Below are 20,684 nucleotides of genomic sequence, written 5' to 3' on the forward strand. Positions count from 1 at the left end.
AGTTAAAGGTGCTGAGCATGGCCCTTCATTTCCAACCTTGTATGCCTTTGAAGGAGAAAGTGCCTGCTTGACCAATTATGGTTGGGACTGATTCTTTTTACAATATCTTACAACTGTTTTAAAGTATAATTTTCTGTCAAGTGCCTAAAAATGTTCAATAAATACATTCACATTTGGAAGTTGAGGAATTTGACTAATTAACAGCATGAGAATATAGGATCACTGTTTGTAGAATGGAGGAGGGAATTGAATACATTTTAAAAATGGAATCTTTTGTAAGAGGAAAGAGGAAGCAAAATAGTTACAAGGAAACTTAATTATAGCCAGAGATGAATTCACTCAGCATATTGTCTTCATCATGGAAAATAGATTTCTTGGTGAGGAGATGAACTTTAACATAGTGAGCAGTGCATCATTTTCCCCTGGCATCTCCTGGATTAGCTTGGATTAAAACGCCTAAGATTCCTAATCAGTATAGACAATACCTGAGAAATTCTGAGAGTTTCAGTCCATACATATCTGAAAGGCAACTTGTTTGAAGAAGCTTCAGTACATAGCCAAGCAACAAAGATAAGAGAAGGGCTGCTGAGCTTACTTGTTATGAATAAAATATAAAAGGATCCTAGTTTGATTCTGGTTAAATAAGCTTGACATTCTTGTGGAATTTCCCCACTCAGGGGTCTTTTCTTTACCAACCAGTTGCATTCCTGAAAAAGGAATCGAGCTTCAAAGTCATTTTAGGATATTAAAGGGGGAATCTCAAAACAAAGGTTAGCTTGTATAACTTCTAGCTAAACTTCCTGCTTGAACTATTTTTTTTTAAAAAGTGTCACAGTAGAGATGCTTCATTCATTTATGGAGACCAAGGCTTTTTCCTGTAACATTATTTCTGTGCAATCATTTTAAAACAACTCTATCCACTTTGGTTTGTATCAAGCCCAGTGATTAGGTCTTCTGTAAGCAGAAGTACTTAAAGCCTTTTCTTATCTCTTGAATAATGAAAATAACATGCTGAAGAGAAAAGATTATGAGGTCAAAGGGGAAGTAGTCTAGTTAACAATAGAAGTTTATCAACTGGATAATGTTTGTACTACTTGTTATTCATGTTTGTGCATTTGCCATGGCTAATTTGTGCCACAATAAAATAATGCCTATTTACACTGCCACAAAGATTTTTAGAATGTTTCCTAATCTGAACATTTATTAAAAACTGTATATATTTTAAAAGTGTCTAATTTTAAGTGTTTTTAATGATAATATTATTGCTTATAAAAATAGCATTTAAAAGGTGCTTAAAACTAGACAAAAATTTAACACTATATCAATTTCCAAATAAAATTGCAAGAATATAAAAAAGGATCCTTCGTGTTAGGGAAAAAATAGGGTATTTTCAACTATGATTAACATTTGTGACTTTCATTTCAGTAAGGAAAAAGGCAAAATAGGATACAGAAGTTTATTCCTTGTGAATTTAGAATTTGGGCTGTTCAGGTTTGATTTTTGTTTTTTTATTATTTCTTGGAACTTCAGGATGATTTATTGTACAATCCAAGCTATTTCTAAACCAGCCCAAGCAGGACTAAAACAAGAGAGGCCCATCTGTTTATAGAAGGAGGAAAATGAGAAGAGGGATGTTATTGATCACACCTACTATTGAACCATGGACTTAAAAACCTATAAGTCCTGTGGTCTGAACTTTAACTTTGTGTTGGAATGTGGACTTTATATTTTGAAAGTGAACAGTTAGTGCAATTAAAATGAAGTATGATGGGATGTATATGTTGAAACTAAATTTTCTTTCCTCAAGCCTACATAACTGTAATATATTTCTTGGGAGTCTAGACTGCTGCTATCATTTTCAATGAAAAGTCTCTAGTGGCCTCTGAGTCTCTTTGTATGCTTAAATAGGAGCATTGCTAGAATTCAGTATAAACAAGGAATCTTACCCAAGCTCAGCACACTGCCTCCATTGTGGATAAGTCCCTCAAAAAGGCCTTTCCTGGAGTGACCAGAGCGTAAAAATATTGCCTCAAATGAGGGCTCTATTAGATCTTTTATGTGTGTATGTATGTATATATGTGCATGTCTGTCTATCTTTCGAGGGTATAAACTGCTGATTTATAAATACTGAAAATGTGCAAAAATGTTAGTACTTTAAATATTGCTCTGGAAAAATAGAAAACAACTTGAGCTGAGTCCATGAGAAAATTGTTAACAGCCCTAGTCTCAGGAGATTTTCGTGTTGGACTGGGGCAACTTTTCTGTTGTGATTCATGCCAGCAAACAGGACTTAATAAGTTTTACTAGAAGTTTCCCTAATAGATTTGTAAAATACTAGCTATAATCTAGAGTTGTCCAGATCAGTTCTTGGCTAAATTCTGATTTAGGTTTGTAAATTATTTTTGGGAAGGCAGAGAATAATAGCTGTGTGTTTCTAAAAGTACAACTTTATGGTACTAGATAATATATATTGCCATCTGTAGCTCAAAACCTGATTAGTAAAAGATTCATGTTATCTTATTTTAAATGAACTAAATCAGAAATAAGCAGTCAACCAAAATAAATTGGTCAACAATAATCAAATAATTGTCAATATTTAAATAGCTAAGATTATCAGACAATACTATTTTAATTATCCTTTTTATTAGTGAAACTTTGTACAGCAAGTAAGTCATAAAGCTATCTTTGCAAGAAATACCATCATGATAAAATAACTGATAAGGTTTTATCTCAATTGGTAAACGTATTTGCAGGGGGAGGGGGAGAGAGAGAGAGAGAAATTTAGACACTTGGCAACTATTTAGAATAGAATAGAATTTTATTGGCCAAGTGTGATTGGACACACAAGGAATTTGTCTTGGTGCATATGCTCTCAGTGTACATAAAAGAAAAGATACGCTCATCAAGGTATGACATTTACAACACAATTGATGGTCAATATATCAATATAAATCATAAGGATTGCCAGCAACAAGTTATAGTCATACAGTCATAAGTGGAAAGAGATTGGTGATGGGAACTATGAGAAGATTAATAGTAGTGCAGATTCAGTAAATAGTCTGACAGTGTTGATGGAATTATTTGTTTTTTATGACAGTTGCAGTGTCCCAGGATCACCTTTTGCGGCCTTCTGAAAAGCAAAGTCAATGGGGGAGCCAGATTCATTTAACAACTAACTAATCTAACAACTGTCATGATTCCCTTAACAAGTGCAGCAAGAAAAATCATAAAATGGGTCAAAACCCACTTAACTGTATTGCTTTGCTATGGAAATTTGGGAGTCAAATGGGGTCATAAGTCAAGGAGGACTATTTGTACTATAAACTGGGATAATGGGGCAAGACGGAAATCATATTAACTTATGAATGGCAAAATATTGGCATTTCTTGGTGTTTTTTTCACTGCCTTCTCTTTAACAGGTATCTTCGCTTATTTGAATTACAAAGTACCTCGGACAAGGAAAGAGATATTTGAAACACTGATAAAAGGACTGCAAAGACTAGAATATAGAGGGTATGATTCTGCAGGTATGTAAAATGTCTTACACGGACACTGACAATTGTTGTCTTATATTGCTTCTATTGCTTTTCGAAAAGCATGTTAGAAGTAGTCTCTGAATAGATGATGATGATGATGATTATTATTATTATTTATTCGATTTTTATACCGCCCTTCTCCCGAAGGACTCAGGGTGGTGTACAGCCAAAGTAAAAACAGACAATACAATATACAATTTAAAATACAAATTAAAAAACTTATTTTATAATTGGCCTAAAAAACTTTAAAATATATAAAAAACTAAAAACCCTTAAAATTACTAATAGAAAATTTAAAAATCAATAAAATTTAAGCCAGCCCCGTGCGAATAAAAAGATGTGTCTTCAGTTCGCGGCGGAAGGTCCGAAGGTCAGGTATTTGGTGTAAACCCGGGGGAAGTTCATTCCAGAGTGTGGGAGCCCCCACAGAGAAGGACCTTCCCCTGGGGGCCGCCGCCTGCATTGCTTGGCGGACGGCACCCTGAGAAGTCCCTCTCTGTGAGAGCGTACGGGTCGGTGGGAGGCATGCGGTAACAGCAGGCGGTCCCGTAAGTACCCAGGCCCCAAGATATTGACAGGGCTCCCATATTGTAATTAACCAAGCCAAAATGGCTTAGATACTGTAGCTTGTGGTTTAATGTGATGTGTGAACTTATTGTGGCTTATTTAACAGTGTTAAAAACAAGCCATGTATTATTTCAATGTGTGAAGCCCACTGTAAGGAAGATGAGTCAGTTCTGTCTTTTCCATTGGAAGAATTCTATCCTCATTTAATATTATTTTAATAATTGAGGAAGTGAAAGGTTACATGAGCTGTGTTTCTGTCACATTTGAGTCAGATTTACTACGAATTGTATGCACTTTCATTTTTCTCTTCCTGCAGGAATTTACAATTAAAGCAATCAGAGACTTGTAATAGGCAAATCAATGTTAGTTTCATTTTGTGAGATATATTTGGTTCTTGGACACTGTTTAAAAATATACTGTTGAACCATTGACATGAGATATAAATAAATTTGCAAGACAATCTTAAATAGTTTTATTTATTTATTTTGTAATAACTTTAACCTATAGGGTCACTTAAAACAGGTTGGGTCAACTTATATACAAGTCAGGAAACCACAGTAAGGAGAAAACATGATGAAATAGACTGGGCCTAAGTTGGCAAAGGAGTGGGTGACAGGGCTGCACTCTCTCCCCTTATTTATTTAATCTATATATGGAATACATATGTCAAACCTTAAGCAAACCTGGCTGAGGCCATCTTTGAGGCTTCATGATTGTCACAAGGCAGAGGAGTAGAAAGGGGGGGGAATTAGATAGTTCGGCTTTGCCATCAAAATAAAAAGTTTTCTTGTGGGAACCAAGGTCATTCCAACAGGTGGCTGAGAAGAGGAGGAGTGGAGTAACCAGGCAATCTGCCATCACCACTATTGGACAATGTGACCGATGACCTGGGGGGGGAAGGGGGAACTTTCACTTTTTAATTAGGTGAAAACCACGGGAACTTTCAGAGTCTGTTTTCACCAGTTGTGCTAATATGATGTATCCAATAAATTGTTCTTTGAGGAAACTACTTGTCCTGGAGTTCTTTCAATGGCTACATTACTTGGAATGCTGACAACATATTAAGGAAAGCTGGATTAGAAGAATATGAGTAAGGTTTTAAAACTGGATGAAGAAGCATCAATAATTTGTGCTAGGTTGATGACACTACCCTGATAGGCAAAAATGCAAAGAATCTGCAAGCCCTAGTACTAAGGTCAACGAGCACAATGAAAAAAATTGGGACTAACATTAAATATAAAGAAGATTATAAATGGCAATAGGTAGGGCAACCAGCTTTAGAATTATCAATGAAGATATCAAAGGGTATCTTTGGATCAATCTTCAACTGTAAAGGAACAAGCAGTCAAGAAATGCACTTGGTAAGAGTAGCGATGAAAATCTTGGAGAAGATATTCAAATGCCATGATATGCAAGCCTTGACATTCCCCATGATCCTCCACGAAAGTGGAAGTTCGGCTTGAAGAAAAAGGATAACAAGAAACGGGATAGAAAGAATACAGACACCTTTGAAGTTTGGTGTTGGAAAATACTGTGGACAGCCAAGAAAACAAACTGATGGATCATCAAATAAATGAACTTAGTGCTTTCACTAGAAGCACAAATGATCAGGCTATCCTATTTCTGATGTATTATGCAAAGACACAGTTCTGTGAAAAAGATTGCAATGCTGGGAAAAATGGAAGTAAAGAAAGGAAGAGGATGCATAGGAGGATGCGTAAGATGGACAGTCTCAGCTGCAGTAGTGATGAGACTTGATAAAACAGGTTAGAAATAGATCATTATGGAGAAAAACTATATGTGGTGACTAAAATTGAAAATGACTTGATAACATGTAATAGAAATGCTATGAGTCAACACTGACTTGCATGATCAATCAATAGGAATTTTAATCAGATATAAAAGGAAAAACAGGCGAGGCAAGTTTTGAAGCCGTAGCAAAATGTTAAATACTTTTATGGTTATCTTTTTATAAAAGGATTTTCAAGAGAAATCCTTTCATTAAAATATGAATCAATCAAAATATCTCATCTACTGAAAAAAAATCCTGATATTCTGTTTAAGCAAATGTGTACAGTAAGTTAAATAATCAGGAACAGTATACAATAAGATATACTCTATATTACAGGTGTTGCAATTGATGGGAATAATAATAAAGATAAAGAACGGTACATCAAATTGGTGAAAAAAAGAGGAAAAGTAAAGGCTCTTGATGAAGAATTGCAAAGTAAGTATAACAAAACTGCATTTTGGTATATTTATGGCCAATCTTTAATATAGTATGTTTATTTAGAAGTACTGTACTACTAATAGTACTAAGAAGTACTATTAATCGATTGCCAATTGATGGGATTACAATTACACTTTCTTAAACAAAAATGTCATCTGTCTTAATTCTACATTTTACTCTCAAAAGATTTCTGAACATTTTACTACCTTTCCTCTATAAGTTTTATTCAGGTGTATATAATGGCAGTTATGACACAATTTGAGATTGTGAAATAATATTCAATATGAATTATGTGTACATGCAATAATACATCCCACAAGCCAAGCCTTTCACTAATATTTCAATGTCATGTTGAGTCTAAACCTCTGATAGGAGTAAAAATATCCTAGGAAAGATAGATGGAAATATACTTTCTACTTTGGGCCGTTAAATCTTCCAGTTATTACACAAGGATGATGTAAATCCTATTTTCATTTAAGATCTAATTAACTGTAACAGAAGTAACACCTAAATCATAAGAAAAAATAAGCAATGCAAGTTATGTATGTCATTAACAAAACATTAAATCATTTTTGGCTATTAACGCAAATTCTTTCATTAAAATAGAAACAAATCATATAATGATGGCTGACTCCCTCGCAGTGTTAGACATTTTCATCTGGATTTTGAATTTGCTCAGTGTTGGAAGTGATTATTTTGTAGTGAGAAATTAACTGTGTGTGTGTTTGTGTATGATGATTTCTGAATGGAACGTGTTTACTGTTTCTAATTTGCGATATTATTAGAACATACTTTTATGCATGTAGTCCTCATTAACAACCAGTCACTTAGCGTAACACTGGATCCTCCCCCAAAAGATACTTACGACCCAATTTTAAAGTTCTAAGAACAGCACACATTCACAGACTGCGATCACGTGATTGCATTTTGGATGCTTGGTAACCAGTTCAAGAGCCATTTGTAATTTTTTTTTAAAATTTACATTTATATCCCGCCCTTCTCCGAAGACTCAGGGCGGCTTACAGTGTGTAAGGCAATAGTCTTCATTCTATTTGTATATTTATATACAAAGTCAACTTATTGCCCCCAACAATCTGGGTCCTCATTTTACCTACCTTATAAAGGATGGAAGGCTGAGTCAACCTTGGGCCTCGTGGAACTAGAACCTGCAGTAATTGCAGGCAGCTGTATTTTAATAACAGGCTATCTTACAGCCTGAGCCACCACGGCCCTAATGTCCTGTGGTCACGTGACACCAATTATTATCCTTTTTGCCAGTTTCTGGCATTTACTTATGGTGTCTGGCAAAACCCACCCATTGGATAAAATAGATTTGCTTAACAACCACTGTGTTTGCTTAATGGCTGCAGTGTTTAATGACCATCACAAAAAGGGACAGAAAATTGGGCGTGATTGCATAGTAGCTACTTAACTACCACAATGACTTACAACTGTAATTCTGGGCTCAGTTATGGCTGTAATGCAAAAAAAAAACAACCTTTTATAGACATTAACCATTATTGAAAAGCTGTAAATTTAGTATTGCCTGTCATTTTGAATATAAATTATTATACATTTGTTCTGTACAGAGCAAGAAGGTTTGGATTTAAAGGCAGATTTTGAGACACATTTTGGCATCGCTCACACTCGGTGGGCTACTCACGGAGTACCAAATGCTATCAACAGTCATCCCCAACGATCAGATAAAAGTAATGGTAGGTAATTTTTTTGGGGGGTGGGTGGGTAACAGAAATCCTTAGATGTAATTGTTGAAACCAACAAACCACCATCACGTATTAGTGTATGTTAAATAAGGTAGGTGATTCAGAAAGCAATTTTGCACATGTAATATTGACACATGAAAGACAAGGACACAAATCTGCTGGGTCCAATATTCATTATCCAATATTCTCCAAACAACCAATATCCTCTGATTTTAAACCATTTTTAACTGGTTTAGTTATACAACTTGACATCCATTGGGCTCTATCTCAATCTTTGCACTCACAAAACACAGAAAGATGGTTGCAAACTTTATGCTGAAGTTTCTGAAGGAAAAGAGCAACAAAGGAAATGTGAGTGCAAATGCGCATACATGCACGCTAGAAAAATCAAGTCACCCAAAGTCAAGCAACCTTGCCACGAGAGAGTCCCAAATCCAAAGCAGTCCAATGTTTTTTATTTGGAAGGGCAAGGAGCCTTTGCTCTGTTCATTGCATGACAAGCCCTTAGACTGGGAGTGAGTAGGAGCTCAGACTCCTCATTTTATGAGTCTCCTGGTTACTGGGTGGTGCAGCCGCCTTTTCCTACAGCTGCTCAGCAGTTCATCTGGCAACTCTGGAACTGGCTGTTCATTGTCAGTCTCTTTGACAGAGTCAGGCCATGACTCGTTGCTGAAAGAACACAAAACTAGAATTCTAAGAAACACTTTACTAGTGCCAATTTAATAAATTCACTGCTTCAACCCACTTTTTGAATTAAGGTCTCATTGTTTGCTCTTACCTACTTATTTATTTCCATATATATTCCTTTCAGAATTTGTTGTTATCCATAATGGAATCATTACAAATTACAAAGACCTACGGAAGTTTTTGGTAAGCTGACAGTAATCTAATGCAGCATATTGTAAAATTGTCTCACTCCAAACTATGTGACAGGAGTTATTCTTTAGAGAGATTTGTCCTTGCCTGCCATTAGTTTTAACGTCAGATGACGAATTCCAGATTCAGTGCCCCCTTATAAAAGAGAGTGGTTTGTCTACAGCTTTTTTCCTCTTCCTTCCTATGTGATCCCAGTGTTAGCATGGGGCAGCTAGAGCAGCATTTCTCAGCCTTGGCAACTTTAAGATGTGTGGAGTTCAGATCCCAGAATCCCTCAACCCAGATGTTAAAATGGTTAAGTGTGAGATGTTAAGATGTTAAAATGGCTAACACTGAGCTGGAGAATAACACAGTGTTGTTTCTGGCAGGAATTAATATTGTGATTCTATATTGTTATGAGGCAACATTAATTTCATGCTGTTTCCATGGCATGATTAATAAAGTCCTAATAAATAAAATCTAAATAAATAAAATTTAGCTTGTGAAAGTGATCATCCTGGGGAGCAGGAACTAGACAAGTAGTTAGCTTGTAGACAGGGGCATTAGCTGTCCCTTGACGCTATTGCATATGAATGAAAACAGCCTGAGGTATGAAACTCGAATCTAACATTTTGTTTAAAACATTCTAGGAGACCAAAGGTTATGAATTTGAATCTGAAACAGATACTGAAACAATTCCAAAACTGATCAAATATGTATATGATAATAAAGAAACTGAAGACGTGAGTTTTTCTGTCTTGGTGGAGAGAGTCATTCAGCAGCTGGTGAGTGGGAGATTCTCTTATTTCCTAGCATAGGTAATGTTTACATAATATTGAATTATCTTTCACCTACTGAGTTTAACCAAATGAGGTGGTTGGGTGTGTTTTAAAAAGAAATGATCCTTTTAAATGCCTTGCTATATTTTCTTTTTTTACATCTAGCTGTCCAGAGCATAGGTGAAAAAGGAGACACAAACCCAAATGAAATCCAGATGCATTTCTAGAATCTATCATTGTTTTCCTTTAGAATTATCAATCAGATATCAAGGGTCAAGCCGCAGCCTGTAAATAATCACCTAATAAAGCTCAATATATGGATTCTACAGCTGGACATGGATTAAAAATACAAGTCTTCTCACTGATAATCGGAAACTAATTTGTTCATCATTAGAAACATATCTAATGGAGTTAATTGGGGATCGTCCAACATTGTAGACTGCCAACATTGTCGTCAGTGAATGAAGTGTATTTGCTACTTTTTAAAAATTTACTCCTTTATTAGGGATTACAAAAGATATGAAAAGGGAATTTTTACTAACATATTATCTTACTCATTCTTTAGATAATTTTGATGGGCATCCCATTCATTTCTTTTTTAATGTTCTTATGTAGGAAGGTGCATTTGCGCTGGTATTCAAAAGCATCCATTATCCAGGGGAAGCTGTTGCTACCAGGTAAATAAATAAAATTATATATTGGGCTATGATGTTTGATAAATAGGTATCAGCACAGAGCTTATGCCGAAGATTTAGATTGAAGCAAAGGTATTGAAGCAAAAATACCTGAATGTATTTCTTAAAATGAACATAACCACTTTCCTGTTGTTTTATCACTTGTCAGGCGGGGGAGTCCTCTACTTATTGGAGTTCGTAGTGAATCTAAGCTTTCTACAGAACAAATTCCCATTTTATATCGAACATGTAAGTTATTATAATACTATCACCATCCCTGTATTTTGGAAGGATTGTGGGGGAGAGGAAATAGATTATATTGGCCAGTATTCTTTCTTATCAATCCATTAACTACAAATCTACTAAAAATAATAACTATATTAAATAAACCCTTATTTCAAAATTCTGCCAATTTTATATTTATGTATTGAAATTAAAATGGTGTGTATGCATACCATTCTTGTCCCATTTTTCATAGTAATTTTTAATGAGGTAGTAATGATTCTGGTATAATTCATGAAGTTCAATGATTTGATTTCAACTCTGATGAATTTGGGTACTTACTGCTGATTTAAAGATGTTACATGTGCATGCTTTTTCATTGATAGGTAATATAGAAAATGTAAAGAACATATGCAAAACTCAAATGAAAAGACTGGACAGTTCAACCTGCCTTCATGCTGTGGGTGATAAAGCGGTTGAATTTTTCTTTGCTTCAGATGCAAGGTAACAGACATAATGATGTGTAGCTTTAGTAGGATTGTGCAAAGCACGTGAGCCCAAGTGAAACAATGAAATTGCCGCAAATTCTGTGAGGCTGAACTCAGCTGCTTCAGCAATTTTCCCCAGCTACTCTGTTGACATTTTCAAAGAATGCCCCATCCATGGCTGCAAATGCAGAGAACTAGAGAAAACCTACAGAGCAGCCATATTCACTCTTCTGGGTGATGAGAGTGTTTGAGGAGGGGTCCTTAACTCAAACCAACTGAGTTCATCAAGCACCTTTTAAAGTTGCTTTGTATGGCCCTAGATCCTGATTCTTAGTTAGCCAATGATTCAAAATAATTCTGGAAAAACTGGTGAACTGCTCCTGGCTCATATACAAGGAGAATTAGCCTTTGGTTCTAAATCTAAATGGTAATTCATAAAAGTATGTTCAGCGTGGTCATATATACTATAGTTTGGGATGTAGGAAATGTCAATAATATCATAATATCGAAGAATGTAAACTGTTCCTCATAGCTGTATGCAGATTCCAGATTATTTAGATTGTGTGGATGATCTATGACCTGACATGCATAATTCATGCTTCTGGTTATTTATAGCTCTTATGTACACCCATAGAACAAAAGCTTTGTTTTACTTGAAAGTTCACACCTTACCTGGTTTTTTTTTTTAATGGGGCAGTGCCATAATTGAACATACCAACAGAGTTATTTTTCTGGAAGATGATGACATTGCAGCAGTGGCTGATGGAAAGCTTTCCATTCATCGGCTAAAACGTGCTGCTACTGATGACCCATCTCGAGCCATTCAAACTTTGAAAATGGAGCTGCAGCAGATCATGAAGGGTAAGCCCAGCAGAACAGCTTTCCTAGTATCAACTTAATATTTTCCCGTGTGAGTTCAGATGCAGACTTAGCCACCAAAAAAAAGAAGGTACTGATTGGGGAAAAGTATTGAAAGTGCTAGTTATGACCTATATAGTCTGATAGCCTCACGGCGAAATAGATGGCAAATAAATGTAACAAATACTGTAAATAATAATAAGTTAACATCTTGCATCTACAACATAATTCTGTCCAGCCTGTCTAGAGCAACCTAGAACAGATCTGTTCAGGATTTCATTTACATGAGGGTGTGAGAAGTTAGAAGGGTGGACTTTTGGGAGATATCCCCAACAATAGAATTCACTGCTTCTGGAAATACACTTTGCCCCTGCCCTTCCCATTTTTGGAAGGGCTTGAAAGATTATTTTTTCAGGGACAGTCTTCAATAGGGAGTTGTTTTGGAAGACCATCTAGGTCAGGAGTGTCAAACTTGCGTTGTCATGGTGGTGTCACATGACATATTGCAACTTTTTTCCCCTTCGCTAAACTGGGTGTAGGCATGGCCAGAGGGTGACACATCTGGCCCATGGGCTGGGAATTTGACACCCCTGATCTAGGTACTATTTCGTGTTAATATCAGTTGTAAAGTTATTTAAGGCTTCTGTTCTGACCCGGCTCCCAAACATGACAAACCTTCTGTAGTTAACTAAATGTTTCCTTTATTAGGAGCATCAGCAGCCCCAGCAAAAAGTCTCTCGTTCTCACAGCAGGCTAACAAGTCTGTCTGGCAGGGAGATGAATAGTTGTCTGCCACACATATTCATCTCCGCCCCCTCCCCAAAGCTAGGGTGGGGTTTCACTAGCAGCGGTGGCTCTTCCGTCCCAAAGACCAGCCCATATTTTTCCACTGCTCCCCTCTTCTCTGCCTTCTGTGCATCCATGTGTCAGGCACTGGGCCAAGCTGTTCTTCCTCTTCCTCATCAGCCACTTCCAGATCTGAGGGCTGTTGACTCTCCATCAGGGCTAATGGGTGGTCCAGGCTCCGCCTCTGTCTCTATCTGTGACAGCTCCATTCCTTCTTCCCCCTCGGAACTCTCGGATTGCCTTGATGCTGGCCCTGACTCCCACACCGCCTCCTCATCTGATTCTGCTCCTGAAGGTGCTGGTGGCTGACAGTCCACAACAGCTTCTGTATACCATCTGGAATCTGTTGGGGTTGAATAGTATATAAATATAAACAAATAAACATTGGAACCTTTTATATTCTACCTATCTGGCATTGGAGATTTATAGGAATAGCAATATAGTCTATGTATTGCTATTATAAAACTAAAAAAATGGCTGTACAGTATTTTATCAGGCCTTTTTTATGCATACAAGCTCATGTCTAAATATAAACAATATCATTCTGAAGTGCCATAAAATGAGGTAGTGGTATAGATAGTCCTTGACTTATCATCAGTCAGTGAATCTGCAGTGAAATGACAACAAATCCTCCAAAAGGTACTTATGATCTAAATTTGAAGTTCCAACAGACCCGCCCCCATTGCAGAATGATTGTATTTTAGTTGTTCAGCAACTCCCACAGTCATATGATTTATATGATTTCTAAAGCCATGATTTATGTCTCTCTTTTTTTTTTGCTGTAAACTGGCATTTATGACTGCCACAAAATATATATCATAAAATGGGGTTGGTCACATGGGTATTTTGATTTACACTGTCATGATATATAATGGAAATTCCAGGCTCTAATAAGGTTGTAAGTTGAGTATGCTTTAAAAAAGGTTTTCAATCTTCTTTATCTGATGTACAGATCCCACTATTAATGAAAAAAACTCTTTTAGTCCTGAAAATTAAATGTTAGTACAAATCTAATCCTTGGAAGTACATACTTTGATAATGTAACAGCCAAAAAGGGCCCTGGGAGGACTCTCATCATGGTCACATGATATGGAAATAGGCATTCCTTTAACCAAGTGTAAGCAATTTGGCTTGTGACTGAAACTGCCATTCTGTCCCAAGTTATTTTGCTGTAAATACCATCCTTGATTAAATAGAAACATTAATAGACCATTTTTATTCAAATGAAAACAACAGGGAATTTCAGTGCTTTCATGCAGAAGGAAATATTTGAACAACCAGAATCTGTTTTCAATACTATGAGAGGACGAGTGAACTTTGAAACCAACAAAGGTAAATGCGAGGAAAATTCTAATCTCCCTTTATGTTACTAATTATGTTATTAATGTCTGGTAGGAACTTGCCCAGAATTAACGTCTTCATATCATTTCTGTTTTGTGGAAATTATAGTTCTTTTAGGTGGCTTGAAAGATCACTTGAAAGAAATCAGAAGATGCCGTCGATTAATAATTATTGGATGTGGAACCAGTTATCATGCTGCTGTGGCTGTAAGTTTAAAATATTTCAACATATGAAAACATATGTTATAAATTTCTTCATAGTATGTTTATAGGAGTTTTCTATGTTTTAAAGAGCACACTTTTGGAGTGGTATTAATCAAAGAACTATGAATCTCTTTGATTGGGATTGATTCCAGTTTGGCCCTTCAGATTTTCCAATAGTACATAATTATAACACCAGTGTAATAGAATCCATCCACCTGTTACTTGTTATCCTCTTTCTCTTTCATTCCATTTTTTCCAGCATTGTAAACTTCATAAAAGAGAATATTTGTAGCTCAGGGTTCAGTAGCTCTGAGCTTGGTTGTTTTCTTGAAGATGTTCATCACCTAAACTGGGTAACATCATCAGTGCTAGTCTAGCACTGAAGTTTGGGTAATGAAAAAACCTGCAAGAGAATAACCAAGCTCAGAAAACACCAAGGAACCCTCATTGTAAAGTTCTCCAGAGAAGTATGTCTTTGCATAACGTGCCACAAATACGATAATTTGAACCTGGCAATTTGTGTCTTGAGTGAAAACTCTGGCTTGATTTGATTAGCCTTTTGCTTGTTTTCTTGCCTACCCGTGGTATTTTCAGGAGTCTTCTCCCACCATTAGAGTTCAAAAGTGTTGAAACTCTTACCATCCTGCTTCTTCAAAGTGTAAATATTGCTCCCACAATATTGTAACACAAACTGTTACAAACCTGCATGATTCTGATCTTTGTAGTTACAGCCACATCCTGGTTATGTAATTTTTTTTTTTTTTTTACATTTATACCCCGCCCTTCTCCGAAGACTCAGGGCGGCTTACAGTGTATAAGGCATGTAATGTCTTCAAGGCTGTTCTGTCAAATGCTAGTCTGTGTTATATTTCTTGACTAATAGCTCAAATTTTTGTCCTAACCCAAGGAATATATTCAGCATATAGTTGAATAAATAAGCAGAGTGTACAAAGGCCTAATTCACTTGTTTGCCAACCTGGGCTGAAGTCTGTTTCACCATGAACATTTTAGTGTGAATTAAAGCAATAATTTGCATTATTCCTACAAAACTGATTAATTTTCAGTTTTAAAGGGCCACGGTGTGGCTCAGGCTGTAAGAAGCCTGTTATTAAAACACAGCTGCCTGCAATTACTGCAGGTTCTAGTCCCACCAAGTCCAAGGTTGACTCAGCCTTCCATCCTTTATAAGGTAGGTAAAATGAGGACCCAGATTGTTGGGGGTGCAATAAGTTGACTTTGTAAATATACAAATAGAATGAGACTATTGCTTTACACACTGTAAGTCGCCCTGAGTCTTCGGAGAAGGGCGGGATATAAATGTAAATTTAAAAAAAAAAATTGCTTCACTTGATTAATATGCTAATCTGACATGATGTCACAAAAGAATTAAAGTATTGTTTTTTTATGTTTATTCAGACACGACAAGTATTGGAAGAACTGACTGAGCTACCTGTCATGGTGGAACTGGCTAGTGATTTTCTGGATAGAAATACCCCTGTATTTCGAGATGATGTGTGCTTTTTTATCAGTCAGTCAGGTAAATTGCCTAACATTTTAATTTGGGAAATATTGGGAATTTGACAAATGTGCTTCTTGGCATATATTATTACCTTAATTTATACCAAGATTCCTGATTGCAGGCTTTTAATTGTATTTATGTTACAAGAGAAAGATCTTGCTACTATAATTCACATTGATTTTTATTATTGGTATAAAGGGTTTTCTACTGAGTGTCTCAGAAACTGCATCTGGCAGTTTTGAAATGTAAGCTTTCCAAAATTAAGTTTCCCTATGTCTGTATTTTAAAGAAAATATTACTCCTATTTCTGGGGCCAATTTAAGATTTGATTTTGCACTCTAAAACACTAATCTTTTTCTGACCTGAGGAATACTCTATGATATTTTATCTCCTATTAAAGCTAAACAGATAGATGGCAGTCATTTTTAAAGATTTTGCGGATAATTCTCACTTCCTATTTAAAACAGCCAAAACAAGAAACATAAAACTTTGGCAAGTTCACAAAACAGAAAAGTTGTTCAGTATCATGATGAATAGAGCAGATCAGAGCATTCTAACTTCGACCGCCAGTCTAATCTAAATAATAATGTCATTCTCGAAATATATTAAAGGAGAAACAGCTGATACCTTGATGGCTTTACGGTATTGTAAGAATCGTCGAGCTTTGACTGTTGGCATTACAAACACTGTGGGAAGTTCAATATCCAGGGATACGGATTGTGGTGTACATATCAATGCAGGACCTGAAATTGGTGTTGCAAGTACAAAGGTAAGTTTCTTTCTTTCTTTTTTTTTGTAATTGACCTTCTTCTCATTTGGACCAAATCATAGCCTTGGTATTGCCTGGAGCAGCAATAAAATATCTTCCTTGTTAAGAAAGCATTGTGTTGCAAGAAATTGTCAATACTATCTATACTAATACTATCTATACCAGTGTTGGTGAACCTTTTCGGCATCAAGTGCTGAAACTGGGGCACATATGTGTGTGCCAGAAACTGGAAGAGCAGCTGCTCGGTGCGCGTGTGTGCGCCAGGAAGATGATCTTCCAGTTTCTGGCAAGCACACTGGCTGCCTGGTCTCCCAGTTTCTGGCACGTATGCACGCACGAAGACCAGCTGGCTAGTGCGCATGTGTGCACCAGAAACCGGAAGATCATCTTCCTAGCATGCGCACTGGGCAGCTGGTCTTCCGGTTTTTCAGTGCTCCTGGGCACAGGAAGACCAGCTGCCTGGTATGCCGGAATCCAGAAGAGCAACGGGCAACAGCTTGCGGTCCTGAAGACATGGCTCTGTGCGCCATTTTCGGTACACGTGCCATAGGTTCGCCATCACGGATCTATACTATAGAGACTATACAGGATTTCAAAGCATCCCTTTTGCAGCTTTACCTATGGATATGAGTAACTAAGCCAGAATCTGATATCCACAGACATGTGCTGTACTTGGTCTATCTTGTTTCACCAAAGCAGATGCTAATAGATAGTCTTAGGATCATACACTATTCAAGCAAATAAAGGAATTTTTTTTAATCTTCAGGCTTATACCAGCCAGTTTATTTCTCTCGTACTGTTCGGTCTGATGATGTCGGAAGACAGGATATCCTTGCAAAAAAGAAGACAGGAGATCATAAGTAGTTTAAAGTCATTACCTGGTATGTCCATATGGGGAATTAAAGTTTATTGTGAAAAGGAAAAAATATTGTCATAAACTTGTAAATCAATTTTCAGTTTTGTGATTTTGAAAGGTCTTCCATTATAGGTTTCTTATTATTTGCTTGCATTTTAATTTCTCTGTTGAGAAAGAGGTAAGAGAACAAAACTGGACTTCACTCTTATAAAATAGAATCATGCTTTGAAGGTGACATATTGTTAATAGATGGGCAATTTTGCAGATGTACACTAAGCTAAGACCTCTGCTTTTTAAATTAAAATCTCTCCCTCAACCTCTCCCTCCCTCCCTCTCTCTCTCTCTCTCTCGTCTTTAGTGAAGGTTAAAAACTGTTCAGGATAAACAATTGTTGAAACTTGTACCACTGTAAAATTTCATGAACAGATATTAGGTGCTATTAAAGGGTAAAATAATATGTTTTATACTGTAAATACCACCCCAACGAAGCTATCGAAGTGCTGTCCCGGTGCCTGGAGGCCGTACGGGTCTGGATGGGGAGAAACAGGCTCAAGCTCAATCCCTCCAAGACAGAGTGGCTGTGGATGCCGGCATCCCGGTACAGTCAGCTAAATCCGCGGCTGACCATCGGTGGCGAGTCATTGGCCCCGATGGAGAGGGTGCGCAACTTAGGCGTCCTCCTGGATGAACGGCTGTCTCTAGAAGATCATTTGACGGCCGTCTCCAGGAGAGCGTTCTACCAGGTTCGCCTGGTGCGCCAGTTGCGCCCCTTTCTGGACCGGGAGGCCCTATGCACGGTCACTCACGCCCTTGTGACGTCTCGCCTGGATTACTGCAACGCTCTCTACATGGGGCTTCCCTTGAAGGGCATCCGGAGGCTGCAGTTAGTTCAGAATGCGGCTGCGGGTGATAGAGGAGCCCTCGTGGCTCCCGTGATAACACCCATCCTGCGCAGGCTGCACTGGCTACCTGTGGCCTTCCGGGTGCGCTTCAAGGTTTTGGTGACCACCTTTAAAGCGCTCCATGGCATAGGGCCGGGTTATCTACGGGACCGCCTACTGCGACCAGATACCTCTCACCGACCCGTGCGCTCTCACAGAGAGGGACTCCTCAGGGTGCCGTCAGCTAGGCAGTGTCGTTTGGCGGCGCCCAGGGGAAGGGCCTTCTCTGAGGGCTCCCACCCTCTGGAACGAACTCCCCCCAGGACTCCGTCAACTTCCTGACCTTCGAACCTTCCGTCGCGAGCTCAAGACACATTTATTCATCTGTGCAGGACTGGCTTAGATTTTTAAATTTAGAGGGGTTTTAAATTGATTTTAAATATTTATATTTTATATTTATATTTCTATTTTTAATTAATTCAGGCGCTAGAATAAGTTTTTTAAGGATTATTTTAATTTGTATATTGATATTGATGTTTTATATGCCTGTGAACCGCCCTGAGTCCTTTGGGAGATAGGGCGGTATATAAATTCGAATAATAAATAAATAAATAAATAAATAAATAAATAAAGCAAATAAATTAATTGATGTAGTCTATCTAAATTTGCAATTTTAAATTTTGAAATGTGATAGTATTGCAAGAATGAAAGTAATTCTCAGTTTTAATTTGTTGGCAGAAATGATTAAAGAAGTACTGTCTTTGGATGAGAAAATACATGATCTGGCACTTGAACTATATAAACAACGATCACTTTTGGTTATGGGTCGTGGATATAATTATGCCACTTGCTTGGAAGGGGCACTGGTATGAATCCTTAACTTTGAGTTTTTCAAAAGTACAACTAACTTATAGCTATATGTAAAACATATTGGTAAATAGTGCTTTGGAGAAAGTAAAAAGATTTATACGTCTTTCAGATCAGGAAATATTTGTTCACCTATACATCTACAAAGCCCAAATTATACAACACTATTGATGCTTTGCAATGCCTGTTCCTTAAACTGAAGTGTACTGAAAGGATACATGATTAATGTTTTAATGGATGGTTATTACTTGGGATTCTTCATCTTAGATTCAGCACATATTTGATGTTAGCTTTCATTTAAGTATTAGAATGTACAGTACCTAGGCAATTCCAAAAATTGCATATCACAGCAATGATCACTAATTAAAATTTGGGCATGCAAATTTGGGGTACTGACTTTGGTGTTATTTATCTGTGTTTTAATTGTTATCAGCAACATAATGCATTTTTATTTTGTCCTTCATGATTTTCTTTCATTTGCTTTGCAGAAAATCAAAGAGATCACATATATGCATTCTGAAGGCATCCTGGCTGGAGAACTGAAGCACGGACCACTGGCTCTGATAGATAAACAAATGCCTGTTATTATGATAATTATGAAGGATCCCTGCTTTTCCAAGTGCCAGAATGCTTTACAGCAGGTCACTGCCCGACAGGTAAACACTGTAATTTGCATTTCATCTTTATGATTAATCTGTACATTTGTTGCAATAATAAAATACAATAAAGAATATATATTAATGAAATATATTATTTATATATCATATTTCAGCAGTAATAACATGCAGGGTCAAAAGCCTGTCTAAACAGGAATGCTTTTGCTCGCCTGTCACAGATGTCAAAAGAATAATTCTAGAATTATTAAGACGTTATATAATTAATGATTAAGAAGGAATTCTAGAATTCTTAAGAAGTCTACTGAGACTTGTAAAGTGTGTTAGATGAGAAGTTGCACTAAGCAAAGACCAAAATAATATTAAACTAACATGAACAAGATCATCAGGGAATATCTATAGACTGAAACAAAGCTCATTGTTTGAAATTTGAAAGATTATTTGACAAATGAAGCATTACAGACCTTAATACTTTGATCAAACAGTACTACACTGTAAATCTTCTTAGTTCTCAGAAAAGACTTTATATTTTAAATAAAATGTATTACTGAAGGCCTGAACTATATATATATATAACTGGCAACTGGGGAGATTAAACATTGCATAACTATAAACATTGTAAACTTCTGATAGTATACAAAAAATCCTCATATACCTTGTTTCCCCTAAAATAAGACAACCCCTAATAATAAGCCCAATCGGGCTTTTGAGCACATGCACTAAAATAAGCCCTCCCCGAAAATATTTAAATGCATGTGCAGCCGGTCCCCGCAATTTCCTCTGGTTTCCTCCAAAATAATAATCCTATATTAAGAACTGTATAATTATGTCATACTATTATGACCTGGAAGATCA

At 36.8% G+C, this 20,684-nt stretch overlaps 1 protein-coding gene across 1 annotated transcript in view; it reads left to right on the forward strand.

Moving 5' to 3' along the window:
• Positions 1-20,684, forward strand: part of GFPT2 (glutamine-fructose-6-phosphate transaminase 2) — a 28,957-nt gene that overhangs the window by 2,893 nt on the left and 5,380 nt on the right. Inside the window, exons 2-17 of the mRNA XM_058169750.1 lie at positions 3,420-3,527; positions 6,232-6,330; positions 7,923-8,048; positions 8,869-8,927; positions 9,563-9,697; positions 10,307-10,368; positions 10,535-10,614; positions 10,974-11,091; positions 11,773-11,936; positions 14,016-14,111; positions 14,229-14,326; positions 15,740-15,860; positions 16,454-16,611; positions 17,378-17,492; positions 19,087-19,214; positions 19,704-19,871. Of these exons, the coding sequence (XP_058025733.1) occupies positions 3,420-3,527; positions 6,232-6,330; positions 7,923-8,048; positions 8,869-8,927; positions 9,563-9,697; positions 10,307-10,368; positions 10,535-10,614; positions 10,974-11,091; positions 11,773-11,936; positions 14,016-14,111; positions 14,229-14,326; positions 15,740-15,860; positions 16,454-16,611; positions 17,378-17,492; positions 19,087-19,214; positions 19,704-19,871 (1,835 nt within the window). The remainder of the gene's footprint in view (positions 1-3,419; positions 3,528-6,231; positions 6,331-7,922; positions 8,049-8,868; positions 8,928-9,562; positions 9,698-10,306; positions 10,369-10,534; positions 10,615-10,973; positions 11,092-11,772; positions 11,937-14,015; positions 14,112-14,228; positions 14,327-15,739; positions 15,861-16,453; positions 16,612-17,377; positions 17,493-19,086; positions 19,215-19,703; positions 19,872-20,684) is intronic.

Source organism: Ahaetulla prasina, chromosome 2 (genome assembly GCF_028640845.1).
Source record: "Ahaetulla prasina isolate Xishuangbanna chromosome 2, ASM2864084v1, whole genome shotgun sequence".
In the NCBI taxonomy this organism is placed as follows: domain Eukaryota; kingdom Metazoa; phylum Chordata; class Lepidosauria; order Squamata; family Colubridae; genus Ahaetulla; species Ahaetulla prasina.